This window comes from Narcine bancroftii, chromosome 3, assembly GCF_036971445.1.
Source record: "Narcine bancroftii isolate sNarBan1 chromosome 3, sNarBan1.hap1, whole genome shotgun sequence".
Lineage (NCBI taxonomy): Eukaryota > Metazoa > Chordata > Chondrichthyes > Torpediniformes > Narcinidae > Narcine > Narcine bancroftii.
Window position 1 is genome coordinate 329,766,488 of NC_091471.1, and position 25,571 is coordinate 329,792,058.

The 25,571-nt window shown below is 44.8% G+C and overlaps 1 protein-coding gene and 1 long non-coding RNA gene across 8 annotated transcripts in view; one reads left to right on the forward strand and one right to left on the reverse strand.

Annotated features, from left to right (window-relative positions):
* Nucleotides 1-9,061, forward strand: part of LOC138759189 (IQ motif and SEC7 domain-containing protein 2-like) — a 43,499-nt gene extending 34,438 nt beyond the window's left edge. For 3 of the 4 annotated variants that reach the window (XM_069929244.1, XM_069929242.1, XM_069929243.1), the window contains 2 exons: nucleotides 40-89; nucleotides 6,949-9,061. In XM_069929244.1, the coding sequence (XP_069785345.1) occupies nucleotides 40-89; nucleotides 6,949-8,286 (1,388 nt within the window). In that variant the 3' untranslated portion in view covers nucleotides 8,287-9,061. The remainder of the gene's footprint in view (nucleotides 1-39; nucleotides 90-6,948) is intronic. The other variant, XM_069929245.1, reaches the window with a different exon arrangement.
* The window catches only part of LOC138759191 (uncharacterized), a 111,809-nt gene that overhangs the window by 36,646 nt on the left and 49,592 nt on the right, over nucleotides 1-25,571 (reverse strand). The gene's annotated exons all lie outside the window — the stretch shown is intronic.

Here is a 25,571-nt window from a genome sequence, read left to right on the forward strand (position 1 = left end):
TCTTGGCGTCCTGTCTCCTAACCTGTAGTGTCCGGGCAGGGAAACGGGGTCGACGGAACAGTGTGGGATCACTGGACAGCACCATGGAAGTAAGTGGCACTGTGTCCATCCCCAACACCACCCACCCCTGCCATCAAAACCCTTTGCCCCATTCACTCCCCCATCCACCTGTCAGTGCCTCCTGACCCCCATTATTGTCAGTCTGCCTCTCTTTGCATGTCAGTGTGTCCCTTCGTTCAACCACTCCCACTACGTCTTGCTCTCCCCCACCATCATCCCCCTCTTCTCCCAACCCCAAACTTTCATCGGCGGGAACTGCGTCCAGGATTGGAGAATCCAGTGTGGCCCCAGAGAGAGGTAGTTCAGCCCGTTGAATTGTGATCTCCAAGACCAATCCCATCAGTGCCGCATTTCCCCCCCCAAGCCCACCTGCTAATTATCAACGTCACCTACCCAGTGCCCGATTCTGTGAGTTGACTGTTTGTACCTCTGCTCAGATCGCGCCTTCCTCTGCATCCACCCATAGAATGCTTCCAATCAGAACAGTTCTGGCCTATCTATCCTGCATCAAACCTCCTCTCCACGTTCTCCGCTCATCCTGGCCAAACCCTCAATCCCAGCATCATTCTGGTAAATCTCTCCTTCCTGAAGTGAGAGTTTCTGGATTTGGACACTGTCCCTAACTGTGTGTTAGTAGAGGATCAATGTGACCTCCAGGTGATAGTACACATTTCCCTCTGCACTCTCAATCTTCCCTAGTTGTTGCCTAGCTCACATCCATTGGGTTTGCAGGGGTCACTTTATTTATTTAGACATGCAGCAAGGTAACAGGCCCTTCTGGCCCCTGAGACCATGCTGCCCAAATATACATAATTAACCTACAACCCCAGTACATTTTGAATGGTGGGAAGAAACTAGAGCACTCGGAGGAAACCCAAGCAGACACAGACAGAACGTACAAACTCCTTACAGACAGCTCCGGATTAGAACCCCAATCACTAGTGCTTTAATACTAAGTGCTTCACTAACTGTGCCAACCTTTTCTAATCACATTATCATCATCTCTCAGTCCCTGATGCCCTCAGTTGGTACTCTGCCCAAAAACTCTCCCCCTTCCCACTTGTTCACTGCACAATACTCTGTGCCTCGAGGCAGGCCAGCCCTGGGAGATCAATGCTGTTCCACTTCTTCACAGCCTTGTACACACTCTCATATTGACACCCTCAGACGTTGTCACACTTGGACACAACACGTTCACAGGTACAGGTATTTAAAAAAAGACAAGAGACACACTGACAACACTGGACAATTTTTTTCAAAAGGTTTGCTTCCTGAAAGAAAATTGGGGATTATGATAGACAACTTCAAGTTAAACCCAAAGATAATTTCAGAAATGCTCTATCAAGTAGGAAGTTAGAGAAACATTAAATTAACTCTTATTTAATTCAGCACATTTAATTGCCTAATGATGCAGACACATTTGTACATTTTTTAAAATTTAGATGTGCAGCGCGGTAACAGGCCTTTCAACCCACATGCCCATGCTGCCCAATTACACCCAATTGACCTACAATCCCTCTATGGTGTGAAGGGTGGGAGGAAACCGGAGCACCTGGGGAAAACCCACACAGACTCGGGGAGAACTTATAAACTCCTGACAGACAGTAACCCCGGTCACTAGCGCTGTAACGGCGTTGTGCTAACCTCTGTGCTATCCGTGCTGCCCTTTGCATGAGCTCCTCTGAGCCAAGCTCTCAGGTTGACTGCACATGTTACACAACAAATGTGAAGAGCCCAGGGTTTGTCTTGGTCACCAATGTTACATCCAAAGTAGAACATGTAGGCTTTTGTAATAAGGGCAGTCATGTTGCATCTTTGAGCCTGAAGTGTATATTCACCACAAATGTAACAAAATGTATTGCAGCTGTTACAACATTGATGAGATATTTCTGCTGTATTGAATCTTCCTGAAGACAATAAATGCTATTGTTAAATACACTCACCCCGCTAATGCCTGAAGAACGTTGCATCAACATGCGTTCAATCTATAATCAATGTAATGCACAGCATCTGTATATGTGAGCTGCTTTTATACCCCGTCTGCATCTATCCTGACTAAACATGCTCAGGCCAAAGACAGTATTTGCATAACACCTATACTGAGTGCATGCTTGGACTGACCAAAACAGCTTGCTTTGTGGGTAATATACGAGTAGACTTAAAATGTGACAGGAAATTACAAAAATAAGTGGTATTTAAAAATGGTACATGATAGGAAAGTTTTATGATTTGTATGATTAGCAGCCCAAATTCCTTAAAATACACCCAAAAATATTCAGGAAGCAAAATCTTTGTTGTCCAGTGTAACACATCCTATTCAAAGAATCATATAGCATGAAGGCAGACTATTCGACCCACCCTGCTCATACTGACCATTCAGCACCCACCTGTATTAATCCCATTTTCCAGTACTTGGCCCATGGCCTTGGTGCCCAGACAATCTGAGTGCTTATTGAAGCACAAGTGCTGTCAGTAAGTTAAACAAGAAAACCTGCAGACGCTGTGATTCTAGTTTACACGAAAATGATGGAGAAACTCGGCGAGCCATGCAGCGTTCTTCATGTAGTAAAGATAGATACAGAGCAATGTTTTGGGCTGAAAATGCTGTCAGTGTTTCTGCTTTCACTACTCTCTCTGCCACTGTTTTCCGATACTCACCACTCTCTAGGTGATAAAGGTCTTCTTCAGATCCTTTCCCCAAATCTATGTCCTCTAGTTTTATCCATGTTTGATACAGCACAGTAACAGGCCCTTATGGCCCACGAGCCTGTGCCGCCCAATTTAATATTTAGACACACAGCACAGTAACAGGCCCTTTCGGCCCACGAGCCCGTGCCGCCCAATTGACCTACAACCTCGGTACATTTTTGAAGGGTGGGAGGAAACTGGAGCTCCCGGGTAGAGCGTACAAAGCCAGCGCTGGATTCGAACCCCAGTCCTGGTCACTGGCACTGTGCTAACATTGCGCTAATCTTGCTGCCCCAAGTAAGTTTCTGGCAGTCCTCCCTATCTGCACCCTGAAACATTTTATGCACCTCAATCACATCCAGTCTTAACCTCTCCACTCTAACCAGACCTTGCTTCTCCGGTCTTTCCTCACAACTGATAGCCTCCATCCGAGTTAGCCTCCTGGTGAATCTCTCATGGACCTTCTCCAGTGCTGTCACCTCCTTCCCAGCTTGGTGGCAAGAAGTGCACACAGTACTCCAGCCAAGATCCAACCAAAGTTTTAGAAAGTTAGAACAATACCTCCTGGATCTTGTAATCAGTGCCTCACCTAGCATGTGCCTTCTTACCTGTATTATTCACCTGAGTTACAACCTTCAATGTTCTTTGGATGTACACCAAGGTCTTCATACTCACTGAATTCTCAATGTTCATGGAGCGTGTCCTAGCTTCATTAGTGCTTCCAAAATGCATCTCACATTTATCAAGATTAAATTCCATCTGCCATGGTCTCAACCCATTTCATTCAAGCATCAATAGCAAGTTCATTTAGCATCTGATTGCAAAACATGCAGACACACAACCAGACATACATACAGATAAACAATATATATGCGGGATGTATACGTATATAAGAATAAATAAATATTGTTTAATAAATAGTGGAATCACGGAGGGTTGGTGTGAGCAGTTCTTTTGGTCGTTCAGCGTTCTCACTGCCCGTGGGAAGAAGCTATTCCTCAGCCTGGTGGTACTGGCTCTGATACTCCTGGATCTCTTCCCTGACGGGAGTAGCTGAAAAATACTGCGTGTGGGGGTGGAAGGGGTCCTCCATGATTTTGCACGTCCTCTTCAAACAATGATCCCAATAATATCCTGTAGTCCAGGGTTTTTCAACCTTTTTCTTTATACTCACATATTACCTTAAGCAATCCCTATGCCAGAGGTGCTCTGTGATTAGTAAAGGGTTACTTAAGGTGGGATGAAAAAATTTGAAAACCACTGTTTTAATCGTCCCTCATTGACTTGCTATGTGCACGGTTTCATAACTCCAAAGGAAATAGGCCAATGACAATTTTTCTCATACAAAATATTTCAGTAACAATTGGGCTTAGAGCAGTGGTTCTCAACCTTCCCTCCCCACTCACTTCCAAACTTAAGTAATCCCTTACTAATCACAGAGCACCAATGGCATAGGGATTACTTAAGGAGGAATGTGAGTGGAAAGAAAAAGTTTGAAAACCCCTGCTGTAGTCTAAGACTACCCTCCACCCTGTCAACAAATCCATAATTCTTTGTGTCAGCTGTGAACTTGATGACTGCCTCATCCATTTATATTAAAAACAACAAGGAGCTCAGGGCTGCTCCCTGTGGAACACCACTACTCATGGGTATCTAATACCAACAATTCTCTACAGTCACCCTCTGACTCCTATGGCCAAGCTAATTTTGGATCCAATGGACCCCAATTTTAGATCAGTTTCCCATGTTAAACCATCTCAAAGCCCATCAAGTCTGCCCCACCATTTAATCATGATCTGATCTACTTTCCCACTTAGCCCCACTGCCCAGCTTTCTCCCCATAACCTTTGATGTCCTGGCTAATCAAGAACCTGTCAATCTCTGCCTTAAATACACCCAATTACCCGGCCTCTACACCTGCCTGTGGCAACTAATTCCACAGATTTACCACCCCACTCGCTGAAGAAATTCCTCCGCATCTCTGTTCTAAACGGATGCCCTTTAATCCTGAAGTTGTGCCCTCTCGCCCTGGACTCTCCCACCATGGGAAACAACCTTTCTACATCTACTCTGTCCACTCCTTTCAACATTCAAAATGTTTCAATGAAATCTACTCCCCCCCCCATTCTCCTAAATTTCAATGAGAACAGGTCAAGAGCTGTCAAACGCTCCTTGTGAACAACATCTGTTTCACTGTCTTCATCGAAACACTTCACTTCTTAAAAAAAAAGTCAAATGACAGAGCTGATTATCCCTGTTTCTGAGAGATTATTAATCCTGTCCCTCAGAATTTTTTCCAATTGCCTCCCTATTATTGATGGCAGGCTCACCGAGATAGCGTTACCAGCCACTTTCTCTGCTGCTCTCTTTCAAAAGAGCGGTGACGTTTGCTGCTTTCCTTACATGGCCAGCAAGGGTTTAAAAATCTCATTCAGAGCCCCAGCAACCCCTTCCTTTGCCTCCATCATGCCCTGGGTTCAATCTCATCCAGTACTTGAGATTTCTCCACCTTTTTCCATTTTGAGTACCCCTTTCTTTATGGAGGTGTTATCAGAATTTTCCTTTCATTAAATCCTCCAAATACAAAGTCCGTTTCCTTAGTGAACATTAATGAAAAGTATTCATTGAGGACCTCACAAATACCTTCTGACCCTGTTGTTTCAAATTGACCCTGGTTATTTTCCTTTGCACTAATATTAAAAAGTACCTTAATGTTTGCTAATATTTATGACCCCCCCCCCCCCCTTAGCTTCCTAACTTCCTTTTGAAGCTCCTCCTTACACTCTTGATGGCCTCTCCATACATAACTGGTTCTTCCTGATCATTGCAACCCCTGACATCCATCCACATCCTATGCTTGTCACCATTAGTTTTCATCTTTACAGGAAGGTGTGACCTGTAAATCTCATGGATTTCCCCTTTAAATGCTTTCAATGTGCAGATATAGATTTACCTGTGAGTAGATGCTCCCAGTCCACGTTAGTCAAGTCCTGTCATGTTTTGACGAAATTTGCCTTCCTCCAATTTCAGAACTTTACCCCACTCAATCCCCTACTTTCCCCAGAAATATATGGAGTTTTAAAATTTTTAAATTAAATTAATTTTTAAATATTTTTTTAAAAATTAAATTAAATTTAAGCATACAGCACAGTAACTGGCCATTTCGGCCCTTGAGTCTGTGACACCCCATTTACCCCCAATTAACCTAAACCCCTGGTATGTTTTGAAGGGTGGGAGGAAACTGGAGCTCCCAGAAAAACCCACGCAGACCTGGGGAGAATGTACAAACTCCTTTCAGACAGTGTGGGATTTTCCACCTCCAAAATGTTGAAGCTGACACAGCCTTAGGTGTGCATGACACACTCTCTCCCAAGTACACATACACCTCGACACTATGTCCCACGTACATATACATCGAACTCTCTCCCACGTACTCACACATCTCAACATTCTGTCCCACGTACACATACATTGACACTCTATCCCACATACCCACATGTCAACACTCCCACATACACATACCTCGACACTCTGTCCTATGTACACATACGTCGCCACTCTTCCCACATATACACACGTCAACACTCCCATGTACACACACCTCGACACTGTCCCACGTACACATACGTCGACACTCTTTCCTACATACACACATGTCAACACTCTCACGTACACACACTCTCTCCCATGTATGCATACCTCGACACTGTCCCAAGTACACACACGTCCACACACTCTCCCACGTACATAAACACTGACTTTTTCACACAAATATACATACATATACCGCACACACACAGACACACAAACTCTCTTTTCAACTTAACAAAAAGCAAGTTGCTTGAGGAACTGAACAGGTCAGGTAGTATTGCAGGGAAGTAATGGGGTGTCAGGTTAAGACCCTGCATCAAAACCTCATTCCTATTTTTGCTCCAGATTCCAGCATCTCCAATATGAAGAAGGATCTTCTCCATCGCCCTCCCTCCATTGAGCTCCTGAGGTTAGCTTTACACCCTTGCCAGCATCCTCCCTCTCCCCTCCCACCCACCCCCCCCCACTCCACAGGCCCTTGACTTTTCTGGGCTGGATGGTGGGGCAGCCTTGGTGCAGGCTCCAGCTCCAGGAGCTGGAGGGGAGGCTGGGAGGGGCTGAAGGGACTGCTGCAGCTAACTCTTTCTCTGCTTTCTGGTTCGCCTGCAGGGGTCCATCATTAGCACGCCACGGATCCAGCAGCGCCCCATCCCCATCCAGGAGGAGGCCACCATCCGCCCCCACCGCCAGCTCTCCAACTCTGCCTCCTTCCTGGGATCGCTGTTCGGCGGGAGGAGGGCCAAGCAGGCATCGCAGGCTCAGGCCATGGGCCTGGGCTCCCACCCGCACTCGGGCGGCACCTACCAGCCATTCTACCAGCTGGCGGGCGGCCAGGCGGATGGACCATCCAAGATCCAGGCCTTGCACGCCCAGTACTGCCAGCCTCCACCGCCCTACTACCATCACCACCGCTTCCACACCCAGCTGCCCAACCCTCCACACGCCAATCTCACCCTCCAACGCCAATGCAGGCAGCGGCCAAACCTGCCTCCGCTGATGCCCCGCTCACAGATACCGCATTCCATCCGCCCACCCCTCAGCTCACCCCAGTCTCCTCTCGCCCCTCATCAACTGCCCACGTACACTCCACTCCCTGTCGGACAGCCACTCTCACAGTACGTCCCACAGGGCACCAGGCCGCACCTGCACTTGGTTCAAGCACACCACGCCCAGTTGATGCAGCAGCATGCCCACATGCACCTCCCGCAGCACGCTCTGTCGCAGCACGCTCTGTCGCAGCACGCTCTGTCGCAGCACGCTCTGTCGCAGCACGCCATGCAGCAGCACCAAGTGCATGCCATGCAGCAACATCCGCAGCATGCCATGCAGCCGCAGCCGCCGCATGCCATGCAGCCGCCGTCGCAGCATGCCATGCAGCAGCACCAGGTGCATGCCATGCAGCAGCAGCATCCGGTGCATGGCATGCAGCCGCCGTCGACGCAGCACGCCATGCAGCAGACGTCGCAGCACGCCATGCAGCACCAGGCGCACGCCATGCAGCAGACGTCGCAGCACGCCATGCAGCACCAGGCGCACGCCATGCAGCAGCCATCACAGCACACCATGCAGCAGCATCCAGTGCATCCAATGCAACAGTCGTCACAGCACACCCTACAGCACACCCTGAAGCAGCAGGCCCACTCCCAGCACACACTCCAACACACCCTCAAGCAGCACCCACTGGCCCAGCAGCCGCATGTCCCACCACCTCAACTTTTGCCCCACTCACCTCTCTCACCCCTGGGGCCCCACTCACCCCTCAGCCCCCTTACCCCCCTCACCCCCCTCACCCCTCTCACCCCACAGTCCCCACACTCTCCATACTCCCCGCTGCTGCCTCTTTCACCCCTCACTCCCCACCCTCACCCGCACATGGCCCAGGCCTCCGGCCAGGGGACAACCGGGAGCAAGGCCAAGCCAGTCAATCGCATCAGCACAGTGGTGTGAAGGGGAGGAGGGGGGGAGCATGGGGGAGACCGGGGACCATCTGCCTCAGGAGAAAAGAACCCCCACCCCCCCCCCCCCACCGTTCTTCACCCTTTGACCTGGGGCCTTCCTCTTTTGGGTGTTTGCAGTTTCCCACCACCACCCAATTCCTCTTCTACAACTCTACAAACCTTCCCGTCCCTGCCACCTCCGCCTCTCCCCACTCCACCGAATGCACACGGAGACGCAGCGCGAGGGCTTGAACCGGATCGCTGGTCGACAAGAGAAAGAGAGATATATACGGAAACTAAATGTACAGATATTACAGACATATATTTAATTGCAATTAATGATGCTGTATATTTAAGCAGATATATTTATTGAAGTCCCTTTTTTGCCAAATGAGAGGAGGGGGGGGGTGGGTTGGGGTGATAGAGGGAAAATTAAAAATAACCAATGATCCATCAGCCCAGCTGTTCTAAAATCAAAGCAATGAGATGGCTTCCTGTTCACCCAGCTCCACAGACTTGGCTGTAGTCAGCGAGCATGGGAGGAAACTTCAACCCATCCGCTTCCTACTGCACAGAGAGCATTCGGTCTCATTGTGCCCCTTTGGTAAGAGGCAATTTGACCAAATTGAACTCATGGCCACAGACAACAGTACTCCCATCACATTAAGTTGGTGGACATGTTGACTAGTTGCTGAAGAACCACAGGCGCAGACCCCCATCCTGTCCCAATGTGGGGGGAGGGGTGGGAAAATCGGACACAGACTCTTTACCATCAGACATGGACCCCATGCCATGTGGGGGGGGGGGGGCGGGGGGGGGGGGATTTGCTGATGAAGACTGTGTGTGGTGGGGGGGTGGGGGGAGTGAAATCATAGGTGCAGACCCATCCCGACACAGACAGTTCCAGGGAGAATCTCAGGCACCATGTGGGGGAAATTGCAGACCATGTGCAAGAATCAGTGACAACTCTGTTCCGTCACTGTGTGAGGAATCACAGACAGACAACCCTGTCCCTTCATCACATGGGACAATGTCCAGATCCTGCCATCAACAATCTCTCTGTCAATAATTGCATTCAGGTAAATACAGGTTTCTGACTGGGAATGTTTTGACTATACAATTCACAAGTTTCAGTATTTCATATGAAAGGATGTTCAAACTAGATACAGAATGAAGCTCCTATGCTGTCCTGCCACACACACCCTGGGCATGGATTAAAGAAAGACTGAAGCTCTCTCTACCCTGCCCAGTCACACTCTCCTGAGGCATGGAAGGCACCAAGTGGTGGTCCCTTTACATTGTCCTGTCACTCTCCCAAAGCTAAGCCCCCTCTACACTGTCCTGTCTCTCCCAGAGTTAAACTCCTTTACATGGTCCTGTTACTTTCCCAAAGTGAAGCCCCCTCTACACAGTCCTGTCACTTTCACAGAGTGAAGCCCCCTCTACACTGTACTGTCACTTTCACAGAGTTTAAGCCCCCTCTACATGGTCCTGTTACTCTCCCAGAGTGAAGCCCCCTCTACACTGACTTGGCACTCTCCCAGAATAAATCCCTCTCGACCCTGTCCTGTCATTCTCCCAGAGTTAAACCCCCTTTACATGGTGTTGTTACTTTCCCAGAGCTAAACCCCCTCTACACTGTCCTGGTGCTCTCTCAAGAGTTAAATCCCCTTTACACTGACCTGTCACTCTCACAGAGTCAAACCCCCTCTAAACTGTCCTGTCACTCTCACAGAGTTAAACCCCCTCTACACTGTCCTGTCACTCACGGAGTTAAACCCCCTCTACACTGTCCTGTCACTCACAGAGTTAAACCCCCTTTGCACTGTACTGTCACTCTCACAGAGTTAAACCCCCTCTAAACCATCCTGTCACTCTCACAGAGTTAAACCCCATTTACACTGACCTGTCTCACAGAGTCAAACCCCCTCTAAACTGTCCTGTCACTCTCACAGAGTTAAACCCCATTTACACAGTCCTGTCACTCATAAACCCCCTCTACAATGTTCTGTCACTCTCGCAGAGTTAAAACCCCTCTACACTGTCCTTTTCCTCTCGTAGTTAAATCCCCTCTACACTGTCCTGTCACTCTCGCAGAGTTAAACCCCCTCCACACTGTCCTTTTACTCTCGTAGTTAAACCCCCTCTACACTGTACTGTCACTCTCGCAGAGTTAAACCCCCTCCACACTGTCCTTTTACTCTCGTAGTTAAACCCCCTCCACACTGTCCTTTTACTCTCGTAGTTAAACCCCCTCTACACTGTCCTTTTCCTCTCGCAGTTAAACCCCCTCTACACTGTCCTGTCACTCTCACAGAGTTAAACCCCCTCTCCACCGTCCTGTCACTCTCACAGAGTTAAACCCCCTCTAGACTGTCCTGTCACTCTCACAGTTAAACCCCCTCCACACTGTCCTTTTACTCTCGTAGTTAAACCCCCTCTACACTGTCCTGTCACTCTCACAGAGTTAAACCCCCTCTACACTGTCCTGTCACTCACGGAGTTAAACCCCCTTTACACTGTCCTGTCACTCACAGAGTTAAACCCCCTTTGCACTGTACTGTCACTCTCACAGAGTTAAACCCCCTTTACACTGTCCTGTCACTCTCACAGAGTTAAACCCCCTTTACACTGTCGCTCTCACAGAGTTAAACCCCCTCTACACCGTCCTTTTACTCTCGTAGTTAAATCCTCTCTAGCCTGTCCTGTCATTCTCACAGAGTTCAACCCCCTCTACACCGTTCTGTCACTCTTGTAGAGTTAAATCCCCTTTACACTGTCCTGTCACTCTAGGAGAGTTAAACCTCTTTACACTCTCCTGTCATGTATTCTCAGTCCAAAGGTTGGATATAGACTGAAGCTCCCTCTGCACTACTCTTGCACACTCCCGGGGTCAGACGCAGAGTGAATCTCCCTCCGCCCTGTCCCATCACACACTTGCAGGGCAGGGACAGTGCAGGTTAGACACAGAGTAAAGTTTCCTCCACATTATTCTGTCACACTAATCATTCTCAGGACAAGGACAGGCTAGTGGCAATAAAGCTCCCTCTGCATTACCCAATCCTGCAGAAATGGTAGGGGGATTATATAGTGAAAACAGCAAGAAAATTGGTTAAAATACATCGTAGAGCTCCTAACAAACCAATTTGCAGTTCTTTGCAACTTTTTCTCTTGCCATAAACTGTGATCTTTCACAATTATGTACTTCAAGTGCCATTTTGTGCCATAAGGAGCTCAACCCAGAGTCTGAGACCTACTCCATTGCCCTGCAAAGCTTCAGAATGTGAATTCAGAATCATTGCAGAGAAAGGGACTGTAAACACCCCAAAAATGTTTCCATAGAATAATAAATGTCCTATAATAATAATTTACTGAACTAAACACTCAAATTATTGTCATAAAGAATTACATGTCAGTTGTAGTCTGAAAACACACTCTAGAATCTAATCCAGGGCTTCCGGGGCAAGGTTTGTGGTTCCTGGAATCTAATCTGGGGATTCAAGGGTTTATATTCAGAATACAGATCCCTGGGAGTGGGTCACAGCTGAAAATCTAATCCCAGAATTAGAGGGGTTTATATACAGAATAACAGATCCCCGGAAGTGGGTCACAGGCTAGGATCTGATCCAGGGGATTCAAGTGTTTATATACAGAATAACAGAACTCTGGGAATGGTTTACAGGCTGGAATCTAATCCCGGGATCAAGGGTTTATAGAATAACAGATCTCTGGGAGTGGGTTTCAGGTTGCGATCTGATCCCAGGATTCAAGGGTTTATATACAGAATTACAGAACTTGAATGGGTTACAGGCTGGAATCTAATCAGAGACTTGAGGGGTTTTTATACAGAATAATAGATTCCCAGGAATGAGTTACAGACTGGAATCTAATCCTGGGACTTTGTGGAGGGGGAGGGAGGAAAAGGGTGGTATAATATTGAATAATATGTGCCCAGGGGTGAGATACAGGTTGGAATACAATCAAGGATTATATGCCTTTGGGGAATTGCAGGGTTTTGATTGAATCCAGGAGTTTGGGTGGTTTATATGGAGAATAACAGATTGCTGGGAGTGGGATACAGGCTGGGATCTAATCTATGGGTTTGGGCTGTTTATACGTGGAGTGTGAGTGGGTTATACAGGCATGAATCACTTCATTCATGGAGTGACTCCCAGCTGCACAGTAAGCCTGATTACTTGGATCACAGGATATAGGAGCAGAAGTATGCCCATCAGGTCTATATCCTGATCTGATTCATGGGACCTAGTCAATTGCCCCCCCCCCACTCTCTCCTTCTCCGTCCCATTTAGCACTCCTTTAAAGCCCCCCCCCCAAAAAAAACACTAGAACTTCTCCTTTCTCCCAGCAGTCTGGGCATGCGCTGCGGTCGTCCTGTGTGTTCTGAAGGGGTGGCAGGAGGGGAGTGGTGGGCAGGAAAGGGGGGGCTGCCATCAGGCACCCCAGTCACTGACCGTCCAAGCCCCAATGACACAACAGGTGTCTACCCTCCTCCCTGCCATCCGCCCCCCCACCAACACGTGTGGGACACGCAAGCACACACGTATTGGTGTCCCACGCACTATTTCTGCCGTGCTCGCACTCGGTGGTACAGTATTCGGAGCTGGACTGTCGGAAGCCTTGTAGAGTGGTGTCAGTGAGCGCATGTAACAAGCCTTCTGTGGTGTCAGCAAATGCATGATATCAATCACGTGACTGATAGGAAGCGTGTCGGCAAAGTGATGTGTATTTTCTTTCTCGGTTTTTAATTTTGTGATTGAAATGACATGGGTGAACTGTTTACATTGTGTGTATATATTTATCTGCAATAAAGACTTTGAAAAATGTTAAGTTATTTTCAAACACTGGTGTGTGGACTGCTGGTTTTCTGAGAAAGTGATGGTATTGTGTGGGTGACAGCAAGGTCTTTTACCTAAGAAATTCAGTCCCCTTGGCCTCATTTTTACACACATGAACAGCAAGTAAACACTCATCCACTCAATCCAGTACAGAGGAAGAGAAAAAGTGAATGGACTCTCCAGAGTTAGGGATGATGTTGGGTTCAGAGGTGGAGTTAGAGAGATTGGGAGGGGTGTAGGGGATGGGGAAATATTACAGAGATGGAGGGGTGTGGGGGATGGTGGAACATTACAGAGATTGGGAGGGGTGAGCGGGATGGGGAAGCATTACAGAGATGGAGGGGTGTTGTTTGGCTTGGCTTCGCGGACGAAAGTTTATGGAGGGGTAATGTCCACGTCAGCTGCAGGCTCGTTTGTGGCTGACAAGTCCAATGCGGGACAGGCAGACATGATTGCAGTGGTTGCAAGGGAAAATTGGTTGGTTGGGGTTGGGTGTTGGGTATTTCCTCCTTTGTCTTTTGACAGTGAGGTGGGCTCTGCGGTCTTCTTCAAAGGAGGTTGCTGCCCGCCGAACTGTGAGGTGCCAAGATGCCCGGTTTGAGGCAATATCAGCCCAATAGCGGTGGTCAATGTGGCAGGCACCAAGAGCTTTCTTAGGCAGACCTTGTACCTCTTCTTTGGTGCACCTCTGTCTCAGTGGCCAGTGGAGAGCTCGCCATATAACACGATCTTGGGAAGGGCGATGGTCCTCCATTCTGGAGATGTGACCTACCCAGCACAGTTTTATCTTCAGCAGCATGGATTTGATGCTGTTGGCCTCTGCCATCTTGAGTACTTCGATGTTGGAGATGAAGTCGCTCCAATTAATGTTGATTGAGCGGAAACAACGCTGATGGAAGCGTTCTAGGAGCTGTAGGTGATGCCGGTAAAGGATCCATGATTCGGAGCTGAACAGGAGTGTGGGTATGACAACGGCTCTGTATATGCTAATCTTTGTGAGGTTTTTCAGTTGTTGTTATTCCAGACTCTTTTGTGTAGTCTTCCAAAGGCGCTATTTGCCTTGGCGAGTCTGTTGTCTATCTCGTTGTCGATCCTTGCATCCGATTAAATGGTGCAGCTGAGATAGGTAAACTGGTTGACCGTTTTGAGTTTTGTGTGCCCGATGGAGATGTGGGGGGGCTGGTAGTCATGGTGGGGAGCTGGCTGATGGAGGACCTCAGTTTTCTTCAGGCTGACTTCCAGGCCAAACATTTTGGCAGTTTCCACAAAACAGGACGTCAAGCGTTGAAGAGCTGGCTCTGAATGGGCAACTAATGCGGCATCGTCTGAAAAGAGTAGTTCATGGACAAGTTGCTCTTGTGTCTTGGTGTGAGCTTGCAGGCGCCTCAGATTGAAGAGACTGCCATCCATGCGGTACCGGATGTAAACAGTGTCTTCATTGTTGAGGTCTTTCATGGCTTGTTTCAGCATCACGCTGAAGAAGATTGAAAAGAGGGTTGGTGCAAGAGCGTAGCCTTGCTTCACACCATTGTTAATGGAGAAGGGTTCAGAGAGCTCATTGCTGTATCTGACCCGACCTTGTTGGTTTTCGTGCAGTTGGATAACCATGTTGAGGAACTTTGGGGGGCATCCGAGGCGCTCTAGTATTTGCCAAAGCCCTTTCCTACTCACGGTGTCGAAGGCTTTAGTGAGGTCAACAAAGGTGATGTAGAGTCCTTTGTTTTGTTCTCTGCACTTTTCTTGGAGCTGTCTGAGGGCAAAGACCATGTCAGTAGTTCCTCTGTTTGCGCGAAAGCCGCACTGTGATTCTGGGAGAACATTTTCGGCGACACTAGGTATTATTCTATTTAGGAAAATCCTAGTGAAGATTTTGCTTGCAATGGAGAGCAGCGTGATTCCCCTGTAGTTTGAGCAGTCTGATTTCTCGCCTTTGTTTTTGTACAGGGTGATGATGATGGCATCACGAAGGTCCTGAGGCAGCTTTCCTTGGTCCCAGCAGAGCTTGAAAAACTCATGCAGTTTGGCATGCAGAGTTTTGCCGCCAGCCTTCCAGACCTCTGGGGGCGATTCCATCCATACCTGCTGCTTTGCCACTTTTCAGTTGTTCAATGCCTTATATGTCTCTTCCCGGGTGAGGACCTCATCCAGCTCTAGCCTTAAGGGCTGTTGAGGGAGCTGGAGCAGGGCGGATTCTTGGACTGAGCGGTTGGCACTGAAAAGAGATTGGAAGTGTTCTGACCATCGATTGAGGATGGAGATCTTGTCGCTGAGGAGGACTTTGCCGTCTGAGCTGCGCAGCGGGCTTTGGACGGGGTGAGGGGCCGTACACAGCCTTTAGAGCCTCGTAAAAACCGCTGAAGTCACTAATGTCCATGCTGAGCTGGGTTCGTTTGGCGAGGCTAGTCCACCACTCATTTTGGATCTCCCGGAGTTTGCGCTGAAGATGGCTGCATGCGTGACGGAAGACTCGTTTCTTCTCTGGCCAGGATGGCTTTGCAAGGTGAGCCTGGTGGGCAGCTCGCTTTTTTGCCAGCAGCTCCTGGATTTCCTGGTTGTTTTCGTTGAACCAGTCCTTGTTTTTCCTGGAGGAGAAGCCCAGTACCTCTTCAGTGGATTGCAGTATGGCAGTCTTCAGCTGATCCCAGAGGGTTTTAGGGGATGATGGGTTTCAGGGTTCAATGTTGGAAACTTGCAGTCAGACGAAGTGAGAGGAAACTTCCAGGCAAACCTCAAAGCAAAGCTCGAGATGCAATCCGCCTCACGGAGGGGTGTAGGGGATGGGGAAAACATTACAGAGAGGGAGGGGGTAGGGAATGGGGAAACATTACAGAGATTAGGAGGGGATGGGAAAATATTACAGAGATGGGGGAGTGTAGGACAGTGGTTCTCAACCTTTATCTTTCCACTCACCTACCGCTTTAAGTAATCCCTATGCCATTAGTGCTCTGTGATGAGTAAGGGATTGCTTAAAGTGGTAGGTGAGTGGGAAGAGAAGGTTGAGAATCACTCCTCTAGACCCAATTGTTTCTGAAATATATTGCTTGAGGAAAATTGTCATTGGCTCATTTCCTTTGGAGTTATGAAACTGTGCACATAATGAGTCAATTAGGTATGATTAAAATAGTAGTTTTCAAACTTTTACTTTCTACCAACATCCCACCTTAAGCAATCTCTTACTAATCACAGAGCACCGATGGCATAGGGAATACTTAAAGTGGTACATGAGTGGAAAGAAAAAGGTTGAGAACCACTGGTGTAGGTGATGGGAAACATTAAAGAGATAGGGAGGATTATTGGGAAGAGGAAACATTACAGAAATAGGGAAGGACGTAGGGGATTGGGGAACATTACAGAGATTGGGAAGGGTGTGGGGATAGAGAAACATTATAGAATTTCCATGAAATATAAATCCTTTCAATTTCCCAGTCATGTTCCCATGGGTTAAATAAAGAGTGAAGCTCCCTCCACACCCTCCCATCTCACACTCCCTGGGCCAGACAGAAAGTGAAGCCCCCACCACACCATCCCATCTCACACTCCTGGAGTAGGACACAGAGTGAAGCTCCCTCTGCACTCTCCATTCACACATTCCCAGCGTCAGACACAGAGTGAAGCTCCCTCCGCACCGTCCCTTCACAAGCTCCTGGGGTCAGACACAGAGTGAAGCCCCAACGCACCATCCCATCACACATTCCGGGAGTCAGACACAAGGAGAAGCTCCCTCCACACTGTCTATTCACACACTCCCAGCGTCAAACACAGAGTGAAGCTCCCTCCGCAACGTCCCATCTCACACTCCTGGGGTCAGACACAGAGTGAAGCTCCCTCTACACTGACCCCCCCTCACACACTCCCAGGGTTAGACATTGAATGAATGTCACTCGACACAATCCTGTCATCCACACCCAGGACAAGTGCGCACTGGTTATACACTGTCTCAACACACAAATCCAGAGTTAGACACAGAGTTAAGCTCCATTTTTACTGTCCCATCACACACTCTGAGGTTACAAATTAGACATTTGTGTGGCACGATTGGCGGGCGATTAGCACAATGCTATTTGAGCATCAGTAACCCGGGCTCTAATCTGGTGCTGACAGCACCCTCCCCCCCCCCCAACCTCCGTCCCCCGTTCCCCCATCCCGATCACTTGTGGGGTCAGTATGTTATAGTGGCTGCTGTGAAGCATATGGGGGAGGGGGGCAGTGGGAAATTGGGGTGGTTGATAGCAACAGTGGGACTATGCAAAGGGCAATGGGGCAATGGGATTGCATGGTGAGCCAGCAAGTTACAAATAGGATGAAGGGCCTCTTTCTGTTGTGAGGAAATGCAAAGTATCTTGAGGTTCGCTGGGATTGAGGGCAGAAGAAGGGTCAGGGGGTGGGGAGTTCAGGCACATGCCATCAGAAAATGCTATCCATCGCAGCACAGTTAGTGTGATGCTTTTACAGTACCAGCGACTGAGGTTCGAATCTGCTGCTGTCTGTATATTCTCCCCGTGTCTGCATGGGTTTCCCCCAACCTTACAAAATGCATGGGGGATGTAGGTGAATTGGGGTCATTGGGCAGCACAGGTTCATAGACCTGTTACCATGCTCTCTGTCTCAATTAAATTTTAAATAAATAGCAAATATCATTCTGCACTGTTCCATTGCAAACTCCAAGCAGAGACAGCATCGGTTAGGTTTGGAGAGCAGCTGGCCCCTTCAACAGTCTTTTAATTATGTTGATTTAGAATAAAGCCAATCAAAATAAATGTGACATGCAGGCCAGGGAATAAAATCTGAAAAGTCCCCTGGGTTCAAAAGAGTGAAACACGATAGGCTGCAGATGCTGTGATTGGAATAAGAACACCGAAATGCTGGAGGAGCTCAGCCAGTCATTTCACCATCTATAGGAGACAAAGATATATCGCCGACATTTCGGGGCTGAGCCCGTCTTCGAAAATTCAGAATAGGGAGAAGCAGGATATATCAGAATGTTGAAAAGCACAGAGCAAGATTGACTCTGACACCAGTCCAGTCCCGATCTTCCCTCACAAGAGAGTGCCTGTGCACCGTTGACATTGCATTCACACTTGCAAAGCACTGTTTGAAATATGAGGGGAATGCGGTGGGGAAATGCACAAAGGAGATGCAAATCTCTTTTATTCGGCACGCCAAGTGTGACTCATCCTAACAAGTTATAAAATGGATATGGGATTTGGGCAATTGGGAGATGGTACTGTGGAGGGGCATTGAGGAGGGAGCTCAGTGTTATGGGAGGGGTGGTGAAAATGGAACTCCATGCTGTGGGAGAGGCAGTGAGGAGGGGGTGCAGTGCTGTGGGAGGGGCAGTGAGGAGGTTGCTCTTCGCTGTGGGAGAAGGCATGAGGAGGGAACTCTGCATTGTGGGGAGGGGGGGAGGGTGGTGAGGAAGGAGCTCCATGCTGTGGGAGGGGCGATGAGGAGGGTGGAGAATACCAAGTTCCTCGGAATTGACCTACCTTGGACACACAACACTTCCTCACTTGTTAGGAAGGGGCAACAGCGACTGCACTTCCTGAGAAGGATGAGGCAAGCAAGGTCAACCTTCTATCAAGAGCATCCTGGCCGGCTGCATCATAGTTGCTGCAGAGAAATGGATTGGAGGTCAATCCACAGGACCATAAAAGTGGCAGAGAGGATCACTGGGATCTCCCTCCACCTTATCAATGTGATCTACCAGGACTGATGTCTGAAGAGGGCAAGCAAAATTGTTCAAGCCTCCTCCCATTCTGCACACAGCGACTTTCAGCTGATCCCACCGGGGAAGAGATACAGGAGTGCCAGCACCACCAGGATGAGAAACAGTTTCTTCCTACAGGCAGCGAGACTGCTAAACAACAGAAAGAACTGCTCATACAAACCATTGAGAGTCTACCATTGATTAAACAATATTTATTATTTTTATATATGTCCAGCATATGTACTGTGTGTTGTGTCTGGGTGTGTGTCTGCATGTTTTGCACCAAAAACCGGAGAACGCTGTTTTGTTGGGTGTTACTCGTACAATCAGATGATAATAAGCTTGAACTTGATATGACTACAGAAGTGAAAGATTGAAAAGAGCCTGGAGTCTCTCTGGGGATCTATTGGAGGATGTTTTTCGATACAAAAGCAAAACCCCATTTTTTAAATTTGTGTCCAACAGTAGGTACAAAAATCTAGATGGCAAAAATTTGGACCACCCAAGAATCTGGACTTGTTGAAAACTCTCAAACTTTTTAAACTTCCCCTCCTGGAAGTAATCAACCAGATTGATAAAACACAAAGCTTACCAGATTCATGCAAAACAGCAATAATTACAGTAATACCAAAGACAGGGAAAGATCCACTCGCACCAGCGTCATATAGACCAAAATCTTTACTTAACACAGATTATAAGATAATAGCTAAACTATTAGCAAACAGATTAGCCGACTATGTACCAAAAATAGTAAATCTAGACCAAACTGGATTTATTAAAAAAAGACGAACAATAGACAATATTTGTAAATTTATTAACTTAATTCATGCAGTAGAAGGAAATAAAGCTCCAACAGTAGCGCAGAGAAGGCCTTTGACAGAGTAGAATGGAATTATTTATTCAAAGTACTACAAAAATTCAGTTTACCAGAGAAATATATTAATTGGATTAAAGCATTATATAAGGGGCCATTGGCGAAAGTGACAGTAAATGGATATATATCAAAACAATTTAACTTAAGCAGATCAAGAAGGCAGGGATGCCCACTATCTCCCTTATTGTTCGCGATAGCCATAGAACCACTAGCAGGACTGATAAGAACAGAAAATAAAATAAAAGGGATAAAAATAAAAGACAAGGAATATAAAATCAGTTTATTTGCAGATGATGTTATAGTATACTTAACAGAACCAGAATTATCAATAAAAGAATTACATAAGAAATTGAAGGAATATGGAGAAGTGTTGGGATACAAGATTAACGCAAATAAAAGTGAAGCAATGCCAATAAATAATGCGGATTTCTCAAAATTTAAGAAGGAATCACCATTCAGATGGCAAATGCAAGCAATACGATACCTAGGTATAGAAATAAATAAAAACCTCGACCATCTATATAAACTCAATTATTATCTACTAATGAAAAAATTACAGGACGACTTAGAGCATTGGAAAGACTTACCACTAACACTAATAGGAAGGATAAACTGTATTAAAATGAACATTTTCCCAAGGATACAATACCTATTTCAGGCATTGCCAATACACTTGACGGAGAAATTCTTCAAGGAGTTAAAGAAAATAATAAGGAAATTTTTATGGAAAGGGGGGAAACCGAGGATAGCACTAGATAAATTAACAGAATGGTATAAACAAGGAGGCTTACAACTGCCAAACTTTAAAAATTATTATAGAGCCACACAATTAAGATACCTATCATATTTTTATCAAACAAGGGAAAAGCCAGATTGGACTAGATTAGAACTAGATAAAATAGGGGAGAAGATACCCGAACATATATTATATAAATGGGATGAAAAATTGGTACAACGTAGGAATTCTCCAGTATTACATCATCTGCTCAATATTTGGAAGAAGATTCATGTAGAAAGGAATAAAACAGATTACCAACTACCAAAACTAATACTGACGCAAAATCAGCTAATCCCTTTTACAATAGATAACCTTTCCTTTAGAGAATGGGAGAAAAAAGGGATCAAAAGAATAGAAAATTGCTTTTCAGGAAATAAATTATTATCCTTTGAACAAATGAAGGATAAATATAATATAACTCACGATACAGTGTTGGCATACTACCAACTGAAATCCTACTTGAAAGACAAATTGGGAAGCAGTCTGAGGTTACCAGAGGGAAGTAATTTTGAATATGTGATTACAGACACAATGATAATCAAAAAATTTATAACAAACATGTATATTAAACTACAAGAAAAGGAGAACGAGGAAACAAATAGTAAAACTAAACAAAAATGGGAACAAGATCTAAACATAAAGATAAAGAACGAAACATGGGAGAAGTTATGCTCTGGAACTATGAGAAATACAATAAACACGAGGTTACGTATGATACAATATAACTGGATGCACAGGCTATATATTACACCTCATAAGTTAAATAAATGGGACCCAACAGTATCTGACAGATGTTTTCGTTGTAAAAAGGAAATGGGAACAACAATTCATGCAATTTGGACATGTGAGAAAGTGAAAAAATTTTGGGAAGATCTAAACCAGATATTAAATAAAATCACAAAAAGCAATATACCAAAAAAGCCCAGAGATCTTCCTCCTAAGTAACATAAAAAACAAAGAATTTGGACTTGATTTGGATGGTGCACAAAAAAGATTTGTTATGATAGCCCTAGCTGTAGCAAAAAAATGTATTATGTTAGGCTGGAAATTAGAAGATAACTTGAGAATATAACAATGGTATATAGAAATGAATAAATGTTTTCCATTAGAAAAAATAACATATAATTTAAGAAATAATATTACAATATTTGAACAAATATGGGAGCCATACATGAAACACAATAGAGAAAACCTACCGGGGACATCTACCACCTAAAATGACAGAAGGAGAAGGGAATGAAAAGAATTGACTCAGTGGAATTTCTTGTTTATTTTTATTGAATGACAACATTGTTTGACGGGTTTAATGTATCTTAGATTCTGAACTTTAAATGAATGGGAGGGGAGGTAGGGAGGGTGGGATGGGAAGAGTGGGGGGGGGAGAAAACGACATTGTATATATTTGAAAAGGAAAATGTATGTATCTTGATCAATGTGGTTTATAGTGTGAAAAATTTAAAAAAAACTTTTTAAACTTAGCGGGCTTTTGTGTGTGTGCGTGTCACAGATGAAACAGCAACTGTTTTACTTTTCTTTAAAACTGCTCATTTTGATAAACGAAGCATGCTGTATTTGCTAATGAATAAACTGCCAAAAATTTACCTGTTCATCTCAGAATCAGAACCAGAATTTATTGTCATGAATGAGTCATGAGATTCGGTGTTTTGTGGCAGCATCTTAGTGCAAACATTTGTATTATAACCATCTTACAATATTACTATAAATAAAAAATAATAGTGGATTCATGAATCTTTTTTTATAATTTTTTATTTTTCACACTGCGAACCATATCAACCAAAGTATGTACAAACGTATCTCATTAAATTTACTCAGTGGTCTTTTCTCCCATTTTTTCCCCCCTTTCCCTCCCTCCCCTCTACCCACCCCCTCCAAAACCCATAAATATTCAATGTATACAATACAATAAAACTATAAAACAATATTTTCACACAAAGGAAAATAAACAAGAAAAATGCATCATCGATTTATTACACACTGAATCTCGTCGTTTTGTCTTCTTATCGTTTTCATTCTCATTTTAGGGGATGAAGGTCGTAGGCAAGCTCTCTCTGATATGTTCCCTATAGGGTTCCCAAATTTGTTCAAACATTGTGACTTTATTTTTTAAATTATATGTTATTTTTTCCAATGGAATACATTTATTCATTTCCATGCACCATTGCTGTATACTCATGCTCTCTTCCATTTTCCAAGTTGACATTATACATTTTTTTGCTGTTGCTAAGGCTATCATAATGAATTTTTTTTCCACTTTATCCAATTTGAGGCCTAATTCTCTACTTCTTATGTTACTTAAAAGAAATATCTCTGTTTTTTTTGGTATATTATTTGGTATATTTTGGCAAATACTAGAGCGCCTCAGATGTCCCCCAAAGTTCCTCAACATGGTTATCCAACTGCACGAAAACCAACAAGGTCGGGTCAGATACAGCAATGAGCTCTCTGAACCCTTCTCCATTAACAATGGCGTGAAGCAAGGCTGCGCTCTCGCACCAACCCTCTTTTCAATCTTTTTCAGCATGATGCTGAAACAAGCCATGAAAGACCTCAACAATGAAGACGCTGTTTACATCCAGTACCGCACGGATGGCAGTCTCTTCAATCTGAGGCGCCTGCAAGCTCACACCAAGACACAAGAGCAACTTGTCCGTGAACTACTCTTTGCAGATGATGCCGCTTTAGTTGCCCATTCAGAGCCAGCTCTTCAGCGCTTGACGTCCTGTTTTGCGGAAACTGCCAAAATATTTGGCCTGGAAGTCAGCCTGAAGAAAACTGAGGTCCTCCATCAGCCAGCTCCCCACCATGACTACCAGCCCCCCCACATCTTCATCGGGCACACAAAACTCAAAACGGTCAACCAGTTTACCTATCTCGGCTGCACCATTTCATCAACTTGGAATCTGCCACCATTGGTGGCTGATAATTTAGTTTGTACAAGTGGCTTAAGTTATTATCTAACCTGATACCTAGGTATCGGATTGCTTGTGTTTGCCATTTAAATGGTGAGTCTTTTTTAAATTCTGTATAGTCTGTGTTACTCATTGGCGTCACTTCACTTTTATTTGCGTTGATCTTGTACCCTGATATTTCTCCATATTCCTTCAATTTCTTATGTAATTCTTTTACTGATTCCTCTGGTTCTGTTAGGTATACTATGATGTCATCTGCAAATAAGCTGATTTTATACTCCTTCTCATTTATTTTTATCCCTTTTATTTTATTTTCTATTCTTATCATTTCTGCCAAAGGTTCTATTGCTAAGGCGAACAATGAGGGGGATAGTGGACATCCCTGTCTAGTTGACCTACTTAATTTAAAGTGACTCGATACATATCCATTTACTGTTACCTTCGCCAATGGTCCATTATACAATGCTTTAATCCAATTTGTATATTTTTCTGGTAGATTGAACTGCTGTAATACTTTAAATAAGTAATTCCACTCTACTCTGTCAAAGGCTTTTTCTGCATCTAGAGCAACAGCCACTGTTGGTTTCTTATTTCCTTGAATTGCGTGGATTAGATTAATAAATTTGCAGATATTCCCGCTGTTCGTCTTTTCTTAATAAATCCAGTTTGTTCTTGTTTTACTATTTTAGATACACAATTGGCCAATCTGTTTGCTAATAATTTCACTATTATTTTATTGTCTGAGTTAAGTAGAGATATTGGTCTATATGATGCTGGTGTTAGTGGATCCTTCCCCGTCTTTTGGTATTACTGTAATTATTGCTGACTTACATGAATCTGGCAAGTTTTGCGTTTCTTCTATCTGGTTCATTACTTCCAGGAGAGGAGGAATTAATAACTCTTTAAATGTTTTATAAAATTCTATTGGAAATCCATCCTCTCCTGGTGTTTTATTGTTCGGCAGCTTTTTTAATATATCCTGTACTTCCTCTATTTCAAATGGTTTTATTAGTTTGTTTTGTTCCTCTTCTTGCAATTTCGGCAGTTCAATTTTAATTAAAAATTCCTCTATTTTATCATCTTTCCCCTCATTCTCAGTTTGATACAATTGTTCATAAAATTCCTTAAAATTTTAATTAATCTCTGTTGGATTATATGTAATTTGTCCTTTATCCTTGATGCCAGTATCGTTCTTTTAACTTGTTCTGTTTTAAGTTGCCAGGCTAATTTTTTTTCTCCCAGTTCGTAATACTTCTGCTTTGTTTTCATTATGTTCTTCTCCACCTTGTATGTTTGTAATGTTTTGTATTTAATTTTTTTGTCCGCCAATTCTCTCCTTTTCGTTATATCATCCCTTTTTACTAATTCCTTTTCTGTACTTACTATCTCCCTTTCCAACTGCTCTATTTCCCGATTGTAATCCTTTTTCATCTTAGTCACATAACATTATCTGCCCTCTAATGAAGGCTTTCATTGCGTCCCATAATATAAATTTGTCTTTCACTGATCCTGTGTTTATTTCAAAATATGTTTTAATTTGGTGTTCAATAAACTCTCTAAATTCCTGTCTTTTAAGTAGCATGGAGTTTAACCTCCATATACATGCTCTTGGTGGGATGTCCTCCAGTTCTATTGTTAATAACAGGGGTGAATGATCTGATAGTAGTTTAGCTTTATACTCAGTTTTCCTAACTCTCCCTTGAATATAGGCTGACAACAAAAACATATCAATCCTTGAGTAAGTTTTGTGCCTACTCGATAATATGAAAATTCCTTCTCTCTTGGGTGTTGCCTCCTCCATATATCCATAAGTTTCATTTCCTGGATTGATTTAACCATAAATTTGGCTATTTTATTCTTTTAGCTTGTCTTTTGTCCAGTATTATCTAACATTGGGTCCAAATTAAAGTTAAAATCCCCTCCTATCAATATATTTTCTTGTGTGTCTGCAATCTTCCAAAAAATATCCTGCATAAACTTTTGATCCTCCTCATTAGGTGGGTATATATTGAGCAAATTCCAAAATTCTGAGTATATCTGACACTTTAACATTGCATACCTCCCTGCTGGATCTATTATTTCCTCCTCTATTTTGATTGGTATATTTTTGTTAACTAGTATAGCTACATCTCTAGCTTTTGAATTATAGG